At 43.1% G+C, this 22,907-nt stretch overlaps 1 protein-coding gene across 1 annotated transcript in view; it reads right to left on the bottom strand.

The window, feature by feature from the left end:
* The window catches only part of heatr5b (HEAT repeat containing 5B), a 153,020-nt gene that overhangs the window by 45,720 nt on the left and 84,393 nt on the right, over positions 1–22,907 (bottom strand). Inside the window, exons 16-24 of the mRNA XM_068020449.1 lie at positions 21,832–22,007; positions 13,934–14,039; positions 13,289–13,479; positions 11,083–11,242; positions 10,800–10,989; positions 9,927–10,096; positions 8,282–8,426; positions 6,063–6,242; positions 4,317–4,568 (exon numbers count right to left, since the gene is read on the bottom strand). Coding sequence (XP_067876550.1) covers positions 4,317–4,568; positions 6,063–6,242; positions 8,282–8,426; positions 9,927–10,096; positions 10,800–10,989; positions 11,083–11,242; positions 13,289–13,479; positions 13,934–14,039; positions 21,832–22,007 — 1,570 coding nt within the window. The remainder of the gene's footprint in view (positions 1–4,316; positions 4,569–6,062; positions 6,243–8,281; positions 8,427–9,926; positions 10,097–10,799; positions 10,990–11,082; positions 11,243–13,288; positions 13,480–13,933; positions 14,040–21,831; positions 22,008–22,907) is intronic.

A 22,907-nucleotide genomic window follows, 5' to 3' on the forward strand; every position in this document is an offset into this window, starting at 1 on the left:
AATTACCCGAGCTGTTTCAAAAGCATTTGCTTTGTTGGTGAAAACAGTCTGTTTGTAATTTTTGCTCTGCATATTTTATACAACTTACAGCTATATAGCTCCTTTAATGTAGTAAAAGGTCCCAAAACACTTCACAGGACTGTTTTCAAACAAAATTTGACAACAAGTCACAAAAGGAGATATTAGGGCATGTGACCAAAAGCTTGGTCAAAGAGGTAGGTTTTAAGGATGACCTTAAAGGAGTAGATACAAGCAAAGATGTTTCAGAAGGGAATTCCAGAGCTTAGAGCCTCGGCAGCTGCTGGCACGGCCGCCAATAGTGGAGCGATGAAAATCGGGGATGCGAGAGACCAAAATTGGAGAAGTGCAGAGATCTTGGAGGGTTGTAGGGCTGGAGGAGACTTACTGAGATAGAGAAGGGTGAGACAATGGAGGGATTGAAACCTGAGAATGAGAATTTTAAAACAGAGGCGCTGCTGGACTGGGAGCCAATGTAGAATAGCGAGCACATGGGTGAATGGGGTTTAGTGCAAGAAAGAATATGGGTATCAGAATTTTGGATCAAGTTTATGGAGATGGCAGGCTGGCTAGGAGAGCATTGGAATAATCAAGTCTAGAAGTAACAAAAACAAAACACTGCAATTTAAGCAAAGTGTTCAAAGGGATTCATAATTCCTATCTTATAAACACTGACATCTGATGACTTTCAAGTCGATGCAATAGCTTTGTAGAATTATTTGCATCAGTTACCAATTTTTGAAGCTATGCGAAGCGAGTATGGTTTTGCCCTATTCAGAATCACAGAATTGTTACAGAGCAGGAGGACGACATTCAGCCCATCATGTCTACACCGGCTCTCCGAATGAACATTTCACCTAGTCCCACTCACCTGCCTTCTCCCCATAACCCTGCACATTCTTCCTTTTCATATAACAGTCTAATTCACTTTAGAATGCTTCAGTTGAACCTGCCTCCACCACACTCTCAGGCAGTGCATTCCAGACCTTAACCACTCACTGCATGAAAAAGGTTCTCATGTCACTTTTGCTTCTTTTACCAAATACTTTAAATCTGTGCTCTCTCGTTCTTGATCCTTTCACGAGTGGGAACAGTTTCCCCTCTCTACTCTGCCCAGACCCCTCATGATTTTAAATACCTCCATCAAATCTCTTCTCGGTCTTCTCTTCTCCAATCTATCTTCATAACTGAAGTTCTTCATCCCTGGAATCATTCTCGTGTATCTTTTCTGCACCCTCTCTAACGCCTTCATATCCTGCCTAAAGTGTGGCGCCCAGAACTGGATGCAATACTCTGGCTGAGGCCAAACTAGTGTCTTATACAAGTTCAACATAACCTCCTTGCTCTTGTACTCTATGCCCCTATTAATAAAGCTGAGGACACTGTATGCTTTATTAACTGCTCTCTCAACCTATTCTTCAATGACTTATGCACATATACACCCAGGTCCCTCTCCTCCTGCAACCCCTTAGAATTTTAACCTATATTTTATATTGTCTCTCCATGTTCTTCCTACCAAAATATGTCACTTCACATTTCTCCGCATTGAACTTCATCTGACACCTGTCTATTCCACCAACTTGTCTATGTCCTTTTGCAGTTCTACACCATCTCCCTCACAGTTCTCAATGTTTCCAAGTTTCATATCATCTGCAAACTTTGAAATTGTGCCCTGTCTGGGCCATTAATATATGTCAGGAAAAGCAAGGGTCCCAACACTGACCCCTGGGGAACTCCACTACAAACCTTCCTCCAGCCCAAAAAACATCCTTTTTTTTATTTGTTTGTGGGATGTGGGCGTCGCTGGCTAGGCCAGCATTTATTGCCTATCCCTAATTTGACCTTGAGCTGAGTAGCTTGCTAGGCCATTTCAGAGGGCATTTTAAGAGTCAACCACATTGCTGTGGGTCTGGAATTACACATAAGCAAGGAAGTTAAGGATAACAGAGACAAAAACTAAGGCATACCATATTGCAAAGGCCAGTGGCAGGCTGGAAGATTGGAAACTATTAAAGATCAACAAAGGGTTACTAAAAAAGTAATAAAAAGAGCAAGGGTAAATTATGAAGGAAAACTAGCGCAAAATATAAAAGCGGATAGCAAAAGCTTCTATAATAAAAGGGAACAGAGTAGCTGAAGTGAATGTTGGTCCGTTGGAGGATGAGACTGGGGAGTTAATAGAAGGGAACACAGAAAAAGCAGAGACACTAAATCAGTATTTTGCCTCAGTTTTCATGGTACCATCCCAATTGTACCAGGTAATGCAGAGGTTACAGAAAGGGAGGAACTTAGAACAATCATCATCACTAGGGAAAAAGTACTGAGCAAACTATTGGGGTTGAAGGCAGACAAGTCCTCAGGGCCTGATGGCCTACATCCTAGGGTCTTAAAGGAAGTGGCAGCGGAGATAGTGGATCCATTGGTTATAATATTGCAAAATTCCCTGGATGCAGGAAAGGTTCCAGTGGATTGGAAAAAAAGCTAATATAACACCCTTATTCAAAAAGGGAGGGAGGCAGAAAGTAGGAAACTATAGGCCAGTTAGTTTAACATCTGTCGTTGGGAAATTGTTAGAATCCATTATTAAGGAAGTAATAGGGCATTTAGAAAGTCAAAATGCAATCCATCAGAGTCAGCATGGTTTTATGAAGGATAAATCGTGTTTGACTAATTTGCTAGAGTTCTTCGAAGCTGTAACAAGCAAAGTGGATAATGGGGATCCTGTAGATGTAGTATATCTGGACTTCCAGAAAGCATGTGATAAGGTGCCGCACAAAAGGTTAATACACAAAGTAAGATCACATGGGGTTAGGGGCAATTTATCAGCTTGGATAGAGGATAGGCTAACCAACAGAAAACAGAGTCCGGATAAATGGGTCTTCTTCTGGTTGGCAAGATGTGACTAGTGGGGTGCCACAGGGTTCGGTCCTTGGGCCCCAACTATTTACAATCTATATAAATGACTTGGATGCAGGGATAGAAGATACTATAGCCAAATTTGCAGATGACACTAAAATAGGTGGGACAGTAAGTTGCAATAAAGAAATAAGAATCTACAAATGGATATGGATAGGTTAGATAAATGGGCCAAAATTTGGCAGATGGATTTTAACGTGGATAAGTGTGAGGTTATCCATTTTGGTTGGAAGAATAGAAAGGCAAATTATCTAAATGGAGAGAAACTTCAGAATGCTTTAGTGCAGAGGGATCAGGGTGTCCTCGTGCATGAATTGCAGAAAACTAGTTTGCAGGTATAGCAGGTGATAAGGAAGGCAAATGGAATTTTGGCATTTATTGCTAAAGGAATAGAGTATAAAAGTGTTGCTGCAACTGTACAAGGCATTAGTGAGACCGCACCTGGAGTATTGCGTACAGTTTCGGTCCCCTTGAGAAAGGATGTAGTTGCATTGGAGGCAGTTCAGAGGAGGTTCACTAGATTGATTCCAGAGATGGGGGGCTTGTCTTATGAAGAGAGATTGAGAAGTTTAGGCCTTTATTCTCTGGAGTTTAGAAGAATGAGAGCAGATCTAATTGAGGTATATAAGATGATTAAGCGGATTGACAAAGCAGACGTAGAGAGAATGTTGTGGGGCAATCTAGAACGAGAGGTCATAGTTTTAGGATAAGGGGTAGCAGATTTAAAACAGAGATGAGGAGAAATTACTTCTCTCAAAGTGTCGTGTATCTGTGGAATTCACTACCCCAGAGTGCAGTGGATGCCGGGACATTGTAAATTGCGGGTAAATTTGAGGAGATAGACAGATTTTTAATTAGAAATGGGTTGAAGGGTTATGGAGAACGGGCATGAAAGTGGAGTTGAGGCCAAGATGAGATCAGCCATGATTGTATTGAACTGCGGAGCAGGCCCGAGGGGCTGAATTGCCTACTCCTGCTCCTAGTTCTTATGTTATATAGGCTAGACCAGGTAAGGACGGCAGAATTCTTTCCCTTAAAGATATTAGTGAACAAGATGGGTTTTTACAACAATTGACAATGGTTTCATGGTCACCATTAGACTTAGCTTTTTTACTTCCCAGATTAATTGAATTCAAATTTCATCATCTGCCATGATGGGATTTGAACCCATGTCCCCAGAGCAGTAGCTCTGGATCACTAGTCCAGCGACGTTACCATTACACCACTGCCTCCCTTAACCACTTCTCTTTGTTTTCTGTCACTCAGCCAATTCTGTATCCATATTGCTACTGTCCCTTTTATTCCATCAGCTATAACTTGTCGCACAAGCCTGTTGGGAAAGTACAGCAACCAATGGTCAACAATATGAGCACACAACCTACTTTTGGGACTCTTCAGTCTCACGGCCCTGGCCTTGGCGAGATTGAAGTGTGCCTCGTCTGTATTTTCGCACAGCAGGATGATACGACACAGGCACTCGGCAGCAAACACGCGGGTGGCCCACCGAGGGGCAACGCAGGGCTTGGATTTCTCATCGTCACCGGTGCTGGTGAACATAATTTCATCGTCCATGTCATCCTTTTTCTCTCCATCTTCATCCTTCATTGCTTCTAATTGACCCGTAGCACTTGCATCTGTAAAGCCAAGAATGAAATCCCAATTGAGAACATCACTATTTCTTTAAAAAATACCATTTTACAATCGCCTTCGAGTCAGAAGGTGGTGGATTCAAGTCCCATTCCAGAGACTTGAACACAAATTCCAGGCTACCTCCAGTGCAGTACTGAGGGAGTGATGCACTGCTACACCCGCCATGTTTTAGATGAGACATTAAACTGATGCCCCTTCTGCCCTTTCAGGTGGACATAAAACATCCCATGGCACTATTTTAAAGAAGAGCAAGACAGTGCTCTGCACAGCCCTGGACAATATATATCATTAAAACAAAGGAACTGATCATTATCACATTGCTCTTTGTGGGGTCTTGCTATGCACAAATTGGCTGCTGGGCACAAGCTCAACACCTCTCCTCCGAAATCCAAAACCAGACCCCTCAGCAACTGGAAGATTTACCACTTCAGCCATCACAAGCTAGGGCTAAAAGGATTAAATTACGAGGACGAATTGATGTCAGGAAGCACTTCTTCATACAAAGGGCAGCGGAAATCAAGAAGCTTCTCCCCCATAAACCTGTTAAGGCTAGGGGGGGGGTTGGCGGTCAACTGAAAATTTCAAAACAGAGTGATAGTTTTTTGTTTGGCAAGGGTAGGCTATTAAGGATTACTGAAACAGAGGGTAGACGGAGTTAAGATATAGATCAGCTACGATCTAACTGAATGGCGTAACAGTTTTGAGGGCTGAATAACCTCCTCCTGCTCCTCTGTTCCTAAGACCTGTGCAATTGCAAATCTAAGCACTGTTTGCCTAAAACAAAAGGAGAGCAAACTCTTAACAGTTAGGATTGTAAAATTAGCTTCATCATTATTAGTGGCTAGGCCCAGTGTAGATGATCAGATTTGGGAGCAACCCAGACATAAACACATTGCCGCCTGACAGTGTGGTGGTGGCAGGTTCAATCGTGGCTTTCAAAGGGGTATTAGACAATTATCTGAAGAGAAACATTTGCATGACTATGGGGAAAGGGCAGGGAAGTGGGACTAGCCGAATTGCTCCTATGGAGAGCTGGCACAGACACGACAGGCCAAATGGCCTGCTTCTGTGCTGTAACCATTCTGCGATTCTATGGAAATAGGTCCTTCATAACCCAAGAACAGAAGAGCCAAATTAATACATTGGGTTTCGGTCCTTTATCAAAACAGTTCAGAAGAAAGGTCTCCATCCCAAATTCAACCTTAATTTTTATAAATACTGTTCGGCGAGGGTATTAAGGGTACCTTAACCAAGGTAGGTAGATGGAGTTAAGATACAGATCAGCCATAATTGAATGGCGGAATAGGATTGAGGGGCTGAATGGCCTACTCTTTTTTTCAATGTTCCTAAAAACTGGACCTGCACTCTGTGCAACATGGCACCCTTGGGGTGGGGCAGGAAATAGAAACAAATAGCAAGCACAAAAATAAATTGTTTTCCAGTAAATGTACTTGTGGCATACTGATTTGGTTTCTTACCAGTTGATGCAGCCAGGACATCTTTACATAGCTTGAGCCAATGCGAAAGTTTTTGAACTGCCAAGGATGAAAGCATGTGGCCCAAAGTGTCGTGAATGTCAGCACACAGCTTGCGGTCAGTCTCACGGTCCAGCATTCCAAACAACACTCCTTCCAGGCCAGTCTCTGTGATATTTACATCTGAGATGGAAAATGCAGATTTTAATCACTTGACTGCCACAAATGCTGTAATTCCTGTCGCACTAGTTTCTCAGCATACCTCTTGGTGCTACTGCTTTAAAACAGAGATCCATGCAAGAGTCTCTTATTGGACTCCCCAGAAACATCTCAAAAACTTTGGATGCAACAAATTACACATATTGTGATACAGACATGTCCAGAATTTTAATAGAGGTATTTAAAATTATGAAGGGGTTTTGATACAATTAGAGCATGAAAAACTGTTTCTAGTGTCAGGAGAGTCAGTAACCAGTGGACATAGATTTAAGATAATTGGCAAAAGAACCAGAGGCGAGACACAGAGAAATTTTTTACATAGTGAGTTGTTACAATCTGGAATGCATTGCCAGAGAGGGTAGTAGAAACAGATTCAATAATTACTTGCAAAAGGGAATTGGATAAATATTTGGGAAGGAAAAACTTGCAGATCTATGGGGAAAGAGCAGGGGAGTGGGATTAATTGAATAGCTCTTTCAAAGAGCCAGCACAGGCAATATGGACTGAATGTTCTAAAGTAACATTATAAGAGGCAGAAAGTGCACCGTGGTTTTTAACCTCAAACTTCAACATGCTCTCATTTGCTCACTGACTATCTCCAATGAAGCTTTTCCAAGGCACATTTTGTTTTGGTGTTGGTACAGAACTTTGCTTGGACAGCAAGGCAAGAGTATGGTAGAAAATTGGGAGTTGCAGTTCGGTGCAGTGGAAGCTGGATCACTGGAGCAGGAGATCTCCCACTGGTGAAAAATCAACCAATGGCCTAAATAAAAAGGTTGTTTTCAAATTTTGATGCTTTGCAGTATCAAACACATCATAGCAGTCTGGGGGGAAAATAAGACTAGTGACGTTACCTCTGTGCAACCATTAAAACTCTCACCAGCAGCTGGAGGCTGATGGCTAGCAGCCAAGCTAGTGTTCTACTGGAATCAATTCCACAGCATTGAATGGGTGGTGAAGACACTGCTCGTCTCTCTGTGGAATCAGGACTGATGTATTGCAAGTCAGGTTCATCAGTTGCTTCTATGACAATTATGCGATTTGAGGGAGGAGTGGTTGGGATTTTCCAAGTACAATCTGTGGGCAACAGGGCCTCTGTCAGTGGCACTGCACACCAAAAAAGAATCTCACCAGACTACATGACGTAAAACGCACCACTCCCTGAGCAAATCCAGAAGGGCCAGAAGCTTGAAATGATTATTGCTGACATTTGTGAACAAATGATGTTTCTCCTACTGCTATTTTAACAGGAGAGTTAGCCTAATTTTTATTTTGGACTGAATATCAACACCATTGAGTTGGAGGCGAATTCATGACCAAAAGTACAGCAGAATCTCGAGTACAGCAGGATTATTTCTTCAGCAAAATGCAGTGAGTGGAAGATAGTTACAGCCATATTGCTGTCAGGAACTGGGAGTGATTTTACATACATTTTATATTGTGTAACTATCTTCCAGTCACTGCATTTTTCTGGAGAAATCACCTTTTAATGGGTGACATTGTTGTAAGTTTGGTCATGGGTTCTGCTTGCTTTTGTTGGTAGTCTTTTTAAATAGACTCTGTAGACTGTTTGCTGAGTGAAGACTCCTACTCATTGGTTGACAGTGGTGTCAATAGATTCTAGTGGTAACACAAAACCAAAATGCTGGAAATAAAAACAGAAAGTGCCTGAAATATTCAACAGGTCTGGCAGCATCTGTGGAGAGAGAAAAACACAGTTACCGTTTCAGTTCTGTGATCTTTCACCAGAACTGGAAAGTCACAGACCTGCTGAAACATTAACTCAGACACTCCGATGTGACCAATCATATCCATTCTTCCCATGATTTGTGGTGTTATTATATACTGCCTTGTTTTTTTTTAAAAAAAGCAGTAGACGAGTATTGCACAAGCACATGCTTGCTATCGTCATCGGCAGTGATTGCTGGCCTCAAGTATCCACATTGAGCTACGTTCAGAAGTTTCTCTCTTCCCCCAGTACTCTACAACTGGGGAGTACTCACCAATGCCACGGTTTTCCTTGCCTCCAGCACTCCGGGCGAGAGTCATGGCGTAGGCACACACCTCGGCTGCTTCTCTCTGAGCGAGCTGGCGGAGGCAGGCGACTGATGCTCTTCGAAGCAGCAGGTGAGAGCTGCACAGGTGGACCTGCGGAAGGGTTACTGCCAACGTCAGTCAGGTAAACTATCAGGTGCCGTCAGTCAAACCATGACTTTGCTAGAAACTCATCAAGGGTGAAGGGACTGTGAGTATTCAGGTTAGCTGGATTGCAGGGTCATTCTGCATAAATGTAGATCTGGAGTCTAAGCATTCAACTTCACAGTCTAAATTACACAATCTTCACTGTTAAATAGTATTTATAGCACAGAAACAGGCCATTCAGCCCAACTGGTTTGTGCCAGTGTTTATGCTCCAAGCATACCTCCTCCCACCCTATGAGCATATCCTTATATTCCTTTCTCCCTCGTGTTTATCTAGCTTCCCCTTTAATGCATTCTAAGGTTTCTCAAATTCCTTGTTGGATTTATTAATGAACATCTTATATTTATGATCTCTTGGTCTCCACCACCAGTAGAAATATTTTCTCTACGTCTACCCTATCAAACCCTTTCATAATGTGTTTATCTAGCTTCCCCTTAAATGCATTTAAATTTATTCACCTCAACCCCTCCATGTAGTAGCTGCTGTACAAGGACAGACACAGGATTCATCCACCATTATCGGATCCATCACTGTCACCGATGCAAAGGGATTCTGCTGAGGAGAGTTCTCTCCAAGTAACAAGGGACATGACAGTGGGTCAACTTCTTCCACCAGCAATGATTTCCTGCATTACTGTCACCAGCAACCACTACAGGCCCAACATCAATGTGGTTAGGTTCTGTGACACAGGACAGGAGATTAGAAATCTCACCACATCACCTGGACCACTATTAAAAATAAAAGAAAACCACTTCAGAAAGTAGTGACAGTAGCTGGGATTATTGAACGTAGCGTGATAAGCTACTATGAGAACACCTGTCATTGCCTATTGCATCTTATATTACTTGTCTGTCCTACTAGGCCCAAAGGCAGCCTGAAGTTAATAGTCAGGTTGTTTTATGAGAGAAATCTATTCTGTGCTGGACTGCAATTTCAAATAAAAACAAAAGATTTGCATTTATAGAGTGCCTTTCGTGACCTCAGGACGCCCAAAGTGCTTCACAGCCAATGAAGTACTTCTGAAGTGCAGCCACTGTTCTAATGTGGGAAACGTGGCAGCCAATTGCTCACAGCAAATCCCTCAAACAATAATGTGATGCTGACCAGATCATTTGTATTAGTGATGTTGATTGAGAGATAAATATTGGCCAGAATACCAGGGAGAACCCCCACCCACCCCGCCCCGGCTAATTGTGCCGTGGGATCTTTGTCACCAACACGAGTGGACAGATGGAGCCTTGGTTTAATTTCTCATCCGAAAGATGGCACCTCTGACAGTGCAGTACTCCCTCAGTACTGCAGTGGGAGTGTTAGCAAAGATTTTGAGCTCAAGTCTCTGCAGCAGAACTTAAACTCACCACTTTCTGACTCAGAGGTGAGCGTGACACCCACTGAGCTATGATGCACCTGCATCAAATCACACTGCTTTTGCTCAATTCTACTTACACAGAGGCTGGGCACTAGACTGGACAGATTGACGTGGCGTGGTGCAAACATATGAAGCTGCTGTAGGCAGGATATTGCTGCCGCCTGGGCAAGGGAGTCAGAATGGTCTTGCATGATGGCGCAGCCCACAAGACATGAAGAGCGTATTGTAGATGTGGAGGCTCCGTTACCTAGAAGGAATCAAAAGCCATTTAGTGGCACAGGTAGAAATTCAAACAGCAAATCACACAACTGTGGAAGTTTCAACATTATACAAACACCTCCATAACAGAGAAGGGATAACTTTTCCTAAAGATGGATTATTGTTCCAATAGGACTATGTAAAAATTGGATCATTAAAGAAAAAATGTGCATCTATACAGCAGCTTATCACATCCTCAGCATGTTCCAAAGTGCTTTATACCCAAACAAGTAATCTGTTTTTAGTGTTGTCAGTTGAGGGAGGAAAGTTGGCCAGGACACAGGGAGAATTCCCCACTCTACCGCATCTAGTGCCTTGGGATCTCTGACAGTGTTCCACTCCTTCAGTACTGCAGTGGGAGTGCCAGCCTAGAGTTTGTACTCAGGTTTCTGGAGGGGGGCTTGAACACACAGCCTCCTAAATCAGAGAAGCGAGTGCTATCCATTGAGTTACTGTATAAATAGTTGTTCTTGTAGCAGCACTGATAAAGTGAATAGCTACTACTTATAAAGCCAATATTTTTTGTACAACTGGGATGATTAACTGTGCAAAGTAACTCAAGTTAACAGCATTCAGAACATTTCATACTCCCAGAAAACTCTGACCAAAAGAAAGAAAGAAGTTAGATGTAGCTATGTCCAGTAACAGATGCCCTGGCTGTTCACATCTCACCACTTTCCCTGCTACCCTACCTTGCAGCTCTGGCCCAACGGTGGTGATTAGTGCTCCCAAACAACGGCCCAAACACTGGTGCACTTCTGTGTGCGATGGGGGAACGGTCAGCAGTAGCGTCAGGACGAGGGACAGTGTGGGCTCCACATATCCACGGTACATGGGACCACTCGAGTCCACAATCAGAGCCAGAGAGTGAAGAGCCCAGGTCTGAAAGATATAAACACATCCAACCCTGTCACCATAACTTACCAATGTGGGATCAACATACTAGGAGCTCAGACTTTGATTAAATGGATTTACCTGTACTTCAGGGGAAGTACTGTCCTGTGCAAGAGCCAAAAGGATGCTGACACTTGTCTTCAGATGCTGCCCGGAGCCTATTCCACCAACATATCGATGAAGGCAGCCAAGCGCAAGTGAATGCCCCGTCCTAGATACCACATCTCGAGCAGATTTCAACCTATCCAAACAAAAAGCTATAAGCAAACATACTTTGACAGACCTAATAATTATACACAGCAGAACACAGGAATTGCCTAGTTCTTAAATGAAGCTGGTTCATTCAGATCAAAAATGCATTGTCCAGTTATTGCTTGCCCTCAGGAGGAGTATATTAATGATATGAAGTAAGTTCAGCTTTGTGCAGTGGGGTGCTGGATTCAAGATTTAAACAGATGTGTGTCACGATTACACAGGAAGAAACAGTGGTTAAAATGGAGCTTAAAAACAAGAAATGATGGAACCACTCAGCAGGTCTGGCAGCATCTGTTAAAATGGAGCCTTGTTTTAAAGGATTATAGGAACAGGAGGAGGCAGTTCAGCCCTTCAGCCTGGTCCACCACTCAATTAGATCATGGTTGATCGGCATCCTAACTCCATTTACCCACCCTGGCTCCATAATCCTTAATTCCCTTGCCAAACAAAAATCTACCAATTTCAGTGTTGAAATTTTTAATTGACCACCCACCCCCCCCCCACCCCCACCACCAGCTCAATAGCATTTTTTGTGAGGGGGTGGGGGAGTTCCTGATTTCGACTGTGAAGAAGTGTTTCTTGACATCAGCCCTGGACAGCCTAGCTCCAATTTTACGGTTTTGTTCCCTTGTTCTGGACTCCCCCACTAGAGAAAATAGTTTCTCTGTGTCTACCCGATCAACTCCATTAAACATCTTAATTAGAACACCCCTTCATCTTCTATACTCAAGGAAAAAAAACTCAAAGTATTTCAACAGAATTATTTAGTGCCATTGGACTGAAACACAGACATCAAGGTGATAGATAAAATGTGACCATAGGGGCTTAGTTGCATAACTTCTGCTTTTGTTGTCTACATTTCTGCTCACTGAACTACATTGCCTCCCAGTCCAGCCTCTCAGTTTTAAGATTCTTATCCATCTATTCAAATCCCTTCTAAGCCTCGCCCCTCCTTAGCTCTGTAACCTTCTCCCACCCCTACAACCCACCGAGATCTCTGCACTCCACAAATTCTAGACTCTTACCTGTCACAAATTTCCATCACTCCACCATCGGTGGCCGTGCCTTCAGCTTCCAGGCCCTAAATTCTGGAATTCCCTCCCTAAATCGCTCTGTCCCTCTCCCTCTCTCTCCTCCTTTAAGATGCTTGTTAAAACCTATTTGTTTGACCAAGCTTTTGGTCACCTGTCCTAACATCATCGTATGTGGCTCGGTGTCAAATTTTATTTGATAACTCTCTCGTGAAGACCCTTGGGATGTTTTACCATGTTCAAGGTGCTATATAAATGTAAATTTTTGTTCTGGATGAATATGTTCCAGTATTTTTGTTCAACTCCAAACACACACCAATGGTGCTGTTGGGCAATTTATATGCCAATGTTTTATCTTTTCAACGATGTTTCTAACAAGTCACAAGTGTCTCAAAAGAACCAGCAATAAACTCTCACTGATAACCTGAATAAATAAATCCCATTCAGGGAACCTTTACACTAAGATGTGCAGCGATTCCTACCTGGAATGGAGTGGGGTAAGGGGAGCATGAATTGGTAGAATAATGTTTCCACTTGTGGGCGAGTCCAAAACTAGGGACATAAATATAATCACTAAGTATAGTCACTAATAAATCCAATAAGGAATTCAGGAGGAAACTCTTTACCCAGAGTGTGGTGTGAATGTGAAACTCACTATCACAGGGAGTATTTGAGGCAAATAACAAAGATGCATCCAAGAGGAAGATAGATAAGTACATGAGAGAGAAAGTAATAGAAGGATATGCTGGTAGGTGAGATGAAATAGGATTGGGTGGAGGCTCCTGTGGAGCAAAAGCATTGACATGACCAGTTGGGTTGAATGGCCTGTTTTTGTGCTATAAATTCTATTTAATCTAATTCTATGTAAAACAGTGGTAATGAACAATGAAAAATAACGAGCTCTGTTGAAACGAACTGTAATGTTAGGAACGAAAGGAGTAAAAGGGACAAGGCACTGGGAATGACAATATCTGAAACTTCATGAACGTATAAAGCCATACTTGTCAAAACTGTGCTGTGCCATCCTGGCTATGAAAGTGGCCTCTCCAACCACCTGCGCCATTCTCCCCAGAGCTTCACCAGCAGCACATCGCAAAATTGGATTGGGGTTGTCAAGAGCACCCATAACCAGTGCCAGCGCAGACTTCCGCACCTCATCAGGTCCCAGGGTACTCTTGTTCTCCGCTAGACCCTAAAGAGAAGGACACCTTCAGTAACAATGCTCTCTGCTGCTTCACTTTCATAGACAGGAATGTAGGAACTGTACAGGGCAGGAAAAGATTATTGCGGTAAATCTGTCAGCAATCATAATAAAAACGGACTTGCAAAGTATAAAAGATCCCGCAAGGGTAGTGTAGAAATATTCTAATCGTGGATACACTGCCCTGAGCTCCGGGTGTGGACTTGTGTCAGGAACCTGTCAGGTATCAGCCATGGCTCAGTGAGCAGCACTCCCACCTCCAAGTCAGAAAGTTGGGGTTCAAGCTCCATTCCAGAGACTTGAGCACATAATCTAGGCTGACACTCCCAATGCAGTACTGAGGGGGTGCTGCACTGTCGGATGTGGCGTCTTTCGGATGAGACATTGTATCGAAGACCCATCTACCCTTTTGAAGCTTGCATGGACCCTAGTGAATGAACCCTACCTTCAAAGCACTGAGCACAGCGGTGAAAATGTTGATCTGTACAGCCTGCTGACGCACCCCCTTCGCCTGCTTGATGCATTCAGCAAAATGATCCAACATCTGGAGCCTGTGGAACACAGCAACATATTACAAGTGGCACCTTTGGGACTCGCGTCTTAAATTTACAGGTTACGTTGTTAAGTATTTCTCCAATGCTCAATGAATTTTTAAAAAATCAACAAATGAATGGTGCTCGTAATCAGAGACTGACCCCCTGCCAGAATACAGCTCAGCAATTGGTAAGGACACAAGTTCATGATGGCCAGTGTCTCCTGTAGTAAGTTTCCAATCTCAGTCGTAACACGGCAAAGAAACTTAAAAAAACATGCAAGTTTGTAGTGGTTGCAGGCCAGTCCTGCACACATCCCTGAGTGACCAGGTGTAATGGCTCACCTGACCAGATCATCAGGTGAAGACATGTGATATGGAAATGAAAAGGGGCAATAAAATGCACAAAAACAGGAACCATCCCAGTCTGTTCCTCCTGTTGTTATTGTCTTTTCCTAACCTCCACCTATTTTTCTATATTTCAGCATTTCCTGCCTCTCTGCACTATTACAGGCCAGTCCTTCAAGTACATCATTCTTCACTGCACTCTTGAAGCTGGGGTATTAGATCTCAATCGCAGCACATATTCAGCCTTTTGACCAGGTGTAATTTGTCTGCAGTTTTTGCAGTAGGGTGAAAACCTTTAGGCCCAAATGTTTTGACCCGTTGATCCCATCTAGCCACCTTCTCAACACAGTCCTTGATACCTCTCTTCCACAGAAACCTCTCTTATTCGCTTGTATCCATTTGTGTTGTCTGCTTTAATGCCCTTGCTGGTCACTATGGCACATCTCTATTCTGGTTGACAACTCCATTTGACTTACTCTAATTACCTCGTTTTTGACACATTTGAAGCTCTCACTATATTGAATGACTTAACAAGATCAATGTGTCAATTGTATTCATGATCTTGAACACTTCCCTGAAGTTTGCTTGCCTAACAGTGACCACACTGTAAAAGCCATTCAATGACTGTAAAGCGCTTTAGGATGTCCTGAGGTCATGATCAGGTGTGATATAAATGTAGGTTCTTTCTCTCTTCTAATAAGTTACAGAAAAGGACCCTCTTTTTCAATGAAACAAGGCCAAATTCCTTAACCTTTCCTCAATACCAATCTTTGTTATCTTTGTCGTAATTTAAGGACATTAATTTCTACCCAATTAAGCGATCAGAACAGCTCAGTACAGCTGACACAGCGCTTCTCTCTATGTCGGAGGCTGATATTTATTTTATTTTATTTATTTAGAGATACAGGACTGAAACAGGCCCTTCAGCCCACCGAGTCTGTGCCGACCATCAACCACCCATTTATACATTAATCCCATTACCTTCTCACGTCCCCACCTTCCCTCAATTCCCCTACCACCTACCTATACTAGGGGCAATTTATAATGGCCAATTTACCTATCAACCTGCAAGTCTTTGGCTGTGGGAGGAAACCGGAGCACCCGGCGAAAACCCACACGGTCACAGGGAGAACTTGCAAACTCCGCACAGGCAGTACCCAGAATTGAACCCGGGTCGCTGGAGCTGTGAGGCTGCGGTGCTAACCACTGCGCCACTATGATATGCCAGATAACCTGCAGACATATTATAAAAGAGATCAATTGTTCGCCAACTAGACCAGGTGTCCATGACCTAAAATTCAGCATAGGGTCACTAACTCCACCAGGCCACGACAGGAACCCATCCCCGAGTTTAACTCCAGTATAGAGTCACTAAGTCCAGCAGGCTGCGATAGGAATCCATCCGAGTGTAACTCCAGTATAGAGTCACTAAGTCCAGCAGGCTGCGATAGGAATCCATCCGAGTGTAACTCCAGTATAGAATCACTAACTCCAGCAAATTGTTGTCGGCATGCAACACAGTTCTGGTCACCTATTTGGTGTTTGATCTGCTTCACATTGGATTCGAATCTGAATAAAAAAGCAGCTCTCTGCTACCTCTCTTCTCTATACGTCCCATGTCCATTCCTCCATTTGCAGCCCCCTCCCCTGTCCATTCAGAGGGATGAACCGGAATTCCAAAGCCAACACCTGAGAGGAATAACCATACCATTTCCCTGAACACTCAATACTCTTAGACACACATAAACTGTGCAAGCACCTTTCTGTTGGAAGTATTTCACCCCCATCATTCCCAAGATACCATCAATCTCTAAATACTGGAGTGAATGGGATTTGGACTGACTCATGGAAATCATCAAGCAGACACAGTCTCATTTTTGACTGTGTGAACTCCTGCCTCTTTCCAACTCAAAGGGGACTTACAACCAAAGATAATTATTTTTCATTTACAGAATAAAACTAGTGGCTTGATGTAGGTATATAATTGCTGCAGCTTAACTATCTAACAAGGAGTAAAGATGGAAATATAATGACTTACTCAAACAACAAATTATTGTGCTGACCTTCCTTTGATCAGACTATTGAGGTGGGGGATTGCGACAATAATAGTTATTCATTTAGTTTCTTTTTCCTATTTCCAGCAGTACAATCCAGAGGCCATTATAATTGTCAGACACCTTGTGCAAAACAATGAGTAGGAAGTGCTGCCATAGGCCCACTATTCTTTTTTGTGACTGAAGGGGAGGTCTACACCAATGTCTCTTCTCAACGGACACCCAACATTCCCCGTCCACCACTGTCCTCCTCCGTCTGGCTGAACTTGTTCTCACATTGAATAACTTCTCTTTAACTCCACTTGCTTCCTCCAACTAAAAGGTGTTGCTATGGGTGACCACATGGGTCCCAGCTATGTCTGCCTTTTTATGGGATATGTGGAACATTCCTTGTTCCGGTCCTATTCAGGTCCCCTCCCTCACCTCTTTTTCCAGGAGATTGATGACTGTTTCAGTGCTGTTTCCTGCTCTCGCCCTGAACTGGAAAATTTCATCAACTTTGCTTCCAATTTCCACCTTTCTCCCACTTTCCCATGGTCCATCTTCAACTCCTCCCTTCCTTGACTTCTATGTCTTCATTTCTGGGGATAGGTTTTCAACAAATATTCACTATAAACCCAGTGACTACTGCAACTACCTGGACTACACTTCCTCACACCCAACTTCCTGCAAGGACTCCATTCCAACCTCCAAGTTTCTCCATCTCCGTCGCATCTGTTCTGATGATGCAAAGTTCCAAACCAACGCTTCTGATATGTCTTCCTTTTTCCTCAACTGAGGATTCCCCCCAACCGTGGTCGATAGGACCCTCGATTGTGTCCGTCCTATTTCCGGCACTTCTGCTCTCACGCCTTCCCCTCCGTCAGAGAACCACAATAGGGTTCTCCTTGTCCTCACCTTCCACCCCACCAGCCTCTGCAGTCAACTGATCAGCCTTTGCCATTCAGCCACCTCAAATATGACACCACCAATACATCTTCCCCTCCTTCCCCTTTCGCATTCCGGAGGGACTGATCCTTCCATGACACCCTGCTCCACTCCTCAATGACACCCTGCTTCACTCCTCAATCACCCCTAACACTCCCTCCTCTTTCCTATGGCACCTTTCCATGTACACTGAGATGCAGCAACACCTACCCTTTTACCTTCTCTCTCCTCACCATCCAAGTCCCCAAACATTCCTCCCAGGTGAAGCAGCGATCTACGTATGCCTCTTACAATTTAGTATACTGTATTTGCTGCTCACAATGCAGTCTGTTGTGCACTGAGGAGACCAAATGCAAATTAGGTGACTGCTTTGCAGAACACCTCCAGTCAGTCCGTATGTGAGACCCCTAGCTTCCGATCGTCTGTCATTTGATTTTTCCACCTTGCTCCCATGCTGACCTCTGTCCTCAGTCTTCTGCAGCGTTCTAATGAAACTCAATGTAAGCTCGAAGAACAACATCTCACCTTTCAATTACGCACTAAACATCCTCCCGGACTCAACACTGAGTTCAACAATTTCAGACCAGAACCTATGCCCTAATATTGTTTCCTTTTTCTTTGCTGGTTTTGGTTTCTCTCTCATTTTTCTCTTTTTTGCTTTTGAAAAGTAGCTGTTCGTCAATCTGCCAGTCACAACGTCTCTAGACACAATGTTTGTTTCTTTACTTGTCCCATTAACAGTCCCTTTGGGCTTGTACTACCAACCTTTTTGTCATTTAATCTCTCCTGTTTCCCACCCTCCCCCCTTTCACTTGCTTAAAATCTATTACATTTCTAATTTTTCCCAGTTCTATTGAAAAGTCATCAACATGAAATGTTAACTCGTTTTTCTCTCCACAGATGCTGTCTGACCAGCTGAGTATTTCCACCATTTTCTGCTTTTATTTCTCTTCCCAGAGTGCTTGAACCCAGCAGCTTTTAAAGCATAAAATAAGTATCAACTGAGACAACACACCCTGTGCACAGATATCACCCTTTATTGACACAGTTCCCACTGCTTGGGGCATTGTTGTAAATGTGATTTGCCCAATATATACAGTGGATGGTCAAACTACCAAAGGATCTAGGATTGGAACATTAGCCACTGACACCCTCCAGACGATTCGGATATTAAAATGATGGTTAGGTTTCGTACACACCAAAGTTCAGGTTTCATCCCGTTAACAAACTTGCACATTGTTAAACTAAAGCAACCCCGGGCTATAGTACTTGGATCAATCATGTCCCCAACACTGACAGGGGATCTGTGAATGTAAATGTAAATTTTAGAAAAATAAAAAAGGCTTCTTCGCTGCAATACAAGGAAGAACAGGAAGTTTATTACATTGGTGAGCACGGGCAATTGAACAGAATCACAGAATTGTTACAGCACAGAAGGAGGCCATTTGGCTCATCTTGTCTGCAAAGGCCCTCCGAGTGAGCAATTCACTTAGTGCCATTCTCCCGCCTGCTCCCCATAACCCTGCACAGTCTTCCTTTTCAGGTAACTATCTAATTCCCTTTTGAATGCCTCAATTGAACATGCCTCTACCGCACTCTTTGGCAGTGCATTACAGATCCTAACCACTCACCGCAGGAAAAAGTTTTTCCTCTTTGGTTCTTTTGCTTTAAATCTGTGCCCTCTCGTTCTTCATCCTTTCACGAGTGGGAACAGTTTCTCTCTATCTACTCTGTCCAGACCCATGTCTTTGAATACCTCTATCAAATCACATCTCAGCCTTCTCTTCTCCAAGGAAAAGAGTCCCAATTTCTCCAATCAATCTTTATAAATGAAGTCCCTCATCCCTGGAACCATTCTTGTGAATTTTTTCTGTACTCTCTCCAATGCCTTCACATGTTTCCTGAAATGTGGCACCCAGAACTGGACGCAATACTCCAGTTGAGGCTGAACTAGTGTCTTATGCAAGTTCAATATCACCTCCTTGCTCTTGTACTCTATACCTCTATTAATAAAGCCTAGGATACTGTATGTTTTATTCTCAACCTGCCCTGCCACCTTAAATGACATGCACATATATACCCAGGTCCCTCTATTCCTGCACTTTAGAATTGTACCCTTTAATTTATATTGTTTCTCCATGTTCTTCCTACCAAAATGAATCACTTCACATTTCTCCACATTGAACTTCATCTGCCACTTGTCTGCCCATTCCACCAGGTTGTCTACATTCTTTTGAAATTCACAATGCTTCCAAGTTTCGTATCATCCACAAACTTTGAAATTGTGTCCTGTACACCAAGGTCTAAGGCATTAATATATATCAGGAAGAGCAAGGGTCCCAACACTGACCCCTGTGGAACTCCACTACAAACCTTCCTCCAGCCTGAAAAACATCCGTTAACCACTACTCTGTTGCCTGTCACTCAGCTAATTTTGTACCAATGTTGCTAATGTTCCTTTTATTCCATGAGCTATAATTTTGCTCACAAGTCTGTTGTGTGACACTGTCTCAAATGCCTTTTAGAAGTCCATACACATCAACAGCATTGCCCTCATCAACCCTCTCTATTACCCCTTCAAAAAACTCCAGCAAGTTAGTTAAACATGATTTTCCCTTAACAAATCCATTCTGAATTTCCTTAATTAACCCGCATTTGTCCATGTGACCATTAATTTTGCCCTGAATTATTGTTTCTAGAAGTTTCCCCACCACTGAAGTTAAACTAACTGACTTGTAGTTGCTGGGCTCATCATTACAACCTTTTTTGAACAAGGGCGTAACATTTGGAATTCTCCAGTCCTCTGGCACCAACCCCGAGTCTAAGAAAGACTGGAAAATTATGGCCTGTGCCTCCATAATTTCCACTCTCACTTCCCTCAGTATCCTCGGATGTATCTCCTGATTCTGGTGCTTTATCAACTTTAAGTATAGATATAGATATAATACCTCCTTATCAATTTTAAATCCTTCTACTGTATTAATTACCTCCTCTTTCACTGTAGTCTGGGGAGCATCTTCTTCCTTGGTAAAGACAGATGCAAAACATTCATTTTAATATCTCAGCCATTCCCCCTGCCTCCATGCGTAAATCCCCGTTTTGGTCCCTAATCCACCTTTTACCATCCTTTTACTATTGATAGGTCTATAGAAAACTTTGGGATTCCCTTTTATGTTAGCTGCCAGTCTCTTTTCATACTCTCCCTTTGCTTCTCTTATTTGCTTTTTCACTTCCCCTCTGAATCTTCTATATTCAGCCTGGTTCTCCATTGTATTATCTACCTGACATCTGCCATCAGCACACCTTTTCTTCTTCATCTTCACCTCTATCTCCTTTGTCATCCAGAGAGCTCTGAATTTGTTTGATGGACTTTTCCCCTTCAAGGGAATATACCTTGACTGTGCCTGAACTATCAATTCTTTGAAGGTAGCCCATTGTTCAGCTACCGTTTTACCTGGCAACTTTTAATTCCAATTTATTTGGCCCAATTCCATTCTTACCCCATTGAAGTTGGCTTTCCCCCAGTTAATTATTCTTACTCTAGATTGTTCTTTGTCCTTTCCCATAAGTCAACCTAAACCTTATAATATAATGATCACTCTCCCCTAAATGTTCTCCTACTGATATTTGATCCACTTGGCCCACCTTATTCCCAAGAAACAGGTCCAGCAGTGCCTTCCCTCTCGACGGACTGGAAACATACTGTAGAAAATTTTCCTGAATACACTCCAGCAACTCTTGCCCCTCTCTACTCTTTACACCACTACCATCCCAGTCTATATTCAGATGATTAAACTACCCTGTTAGAACTATAATTCTTGCACCTCTCTGCAATTTCCTCTACATCCTTTCCACTAGTTGGTGGCCTATAGACTACACTGAGCAATATAACAGCACCTTTTTTGTTCCTTAGCTGTAGCCAAATAGATTCTGTCCTTGACCCCTCTGGGATGTCCTTTCTCTCAAGCCTAATGCTCTCCTTAATCAGTATGGTCACTCCTCTCCCTTTTCTTCCTTTCCTATCTTTCCTGAACACCTTTCATCCAGGAATATTTAACACGGCCCAAAATAGTAAGCACGCTTAATATGGGGTAAGTGGCACCTTTGTAATCGAAGCCGATGGTACAGGTAAATGGTGAACACCAATTGCCCGATGTAAGGGGCTGCCTGTGCCAAGTGAGACTGCGTCAGTGGTGAAGACTGTATATCTAATAATTGTGAAAGTACCCCATGGACCTCCCTGTCTGATGTGAAATTTAAAAGCACAACGTATTGGAAATACCTCCTCCTATTTCACTTACACAAAGACCCAAAGAAATCAAGGCTGGTGTTCATTTGTAGGTTACAACTTACTAACATATGAAATTGATGGACAGGAGCAGACCAGCTGGTCCATCAAGCCTGCCACAACACAACTCAAATGCTCCCCAACCCTAAGTACATAAATACCTTCTTTGATAAACAACTAAGTCAAGTGCTCACCGATGTTTGAAAGAGACATGAGGAAACACCACACCGAAGAGGGCAACCGAGGCGTCGATAACTGACACACCAAGTGGAAGAGGCCCAGGCACAGCCTCACCTGCAGGGATACGCAGGTAGATTGAGGATGGGTCATGCTCCAAAGCTCCGCTTCCTGATGCACTGTTTGGCTGGAGCTGCAAAGCAATTGGAGGGAGTCTCAGTTAAGCAAGCTCTTCCGTTAGCTCCATTTTCCCATCAACTAAAAATGCAGCTTTCCACTAGTTGGTGGCCCATAGACTACACTGAGCCATATAACAGCACCTTTTTTGTTCCTTAGCTGTAGCCAAATAGATTCTGTCCTTGACCCCTCTGGGATGTCCTTTCTCTCAAGCCTAATGCTCTCCTTAATCAGTATGGTCACTCCTCTCCCTTTTCTTCCTTTCCTATCTTTCCTGAACACCTTTCATCCAGGAATATTTAACACGGCCCAAAATAGTAAGCGGACAACACTTTTTATTTCAGAACAGGTTCCATCATGCTAGGTTTGGCCACACAGCAAACCATTTATCGGAAAGACTCAGCCCTTCGTTCAATGTTCCTTATCTACTTTTCATGTTTCCCCTGGCTGGGGAGTCTAAAACTAAGGGGCCTGGTCTCAGGATAAGGGTTGGTTATTTCAGACTGAGGCGAGATAGTTCTTCACCGATGGGCTGTGGATGCTCAGTCAATACTTAAGACAGAGATTGATAAATTGTTCAGCACTAAGGGAATCAAGGGATATGGGGATAGGGCAGGAAAGTGTATTGAGGTACATCACCAGCCATGATCTTACTGAATGGCGGAGCACATACAAGGGGCTGTTTGGCCTACTGCTCCTGTTTCTTATGTTCCTTATGTTGCAAAGAATCACAGCCACTAGATTGATTGAACAGTTATTGTAAAGATATCTGATCACTATTACTTAACCAAAAAAGAAAGGCTGTATTTATGTAGCAGCTTTCACGACTTCTGGATGTCCCAAAGTGCTTTGTCAATGAAGTACTTTAAGTGTAGTCACAGTCATAATGTAGGAAGCAGTGCAGCCAATTTGAGCA

Source organism: Heterodontus francisci, chromosome 3 (genome assembly GCF_036365525.1).
Source record: "Heterodontus francisci isolate sHetFra1 chromosome 3, sHetFra1.hap1, whole genome shotgun sequence".
Lineage (NCBI taxonomy): Eukaryota > Metazoa > Chordata > Chondrichthyes > Heterodontiformes > Heterodontidae > Heterodontus > Heterodontus francisci.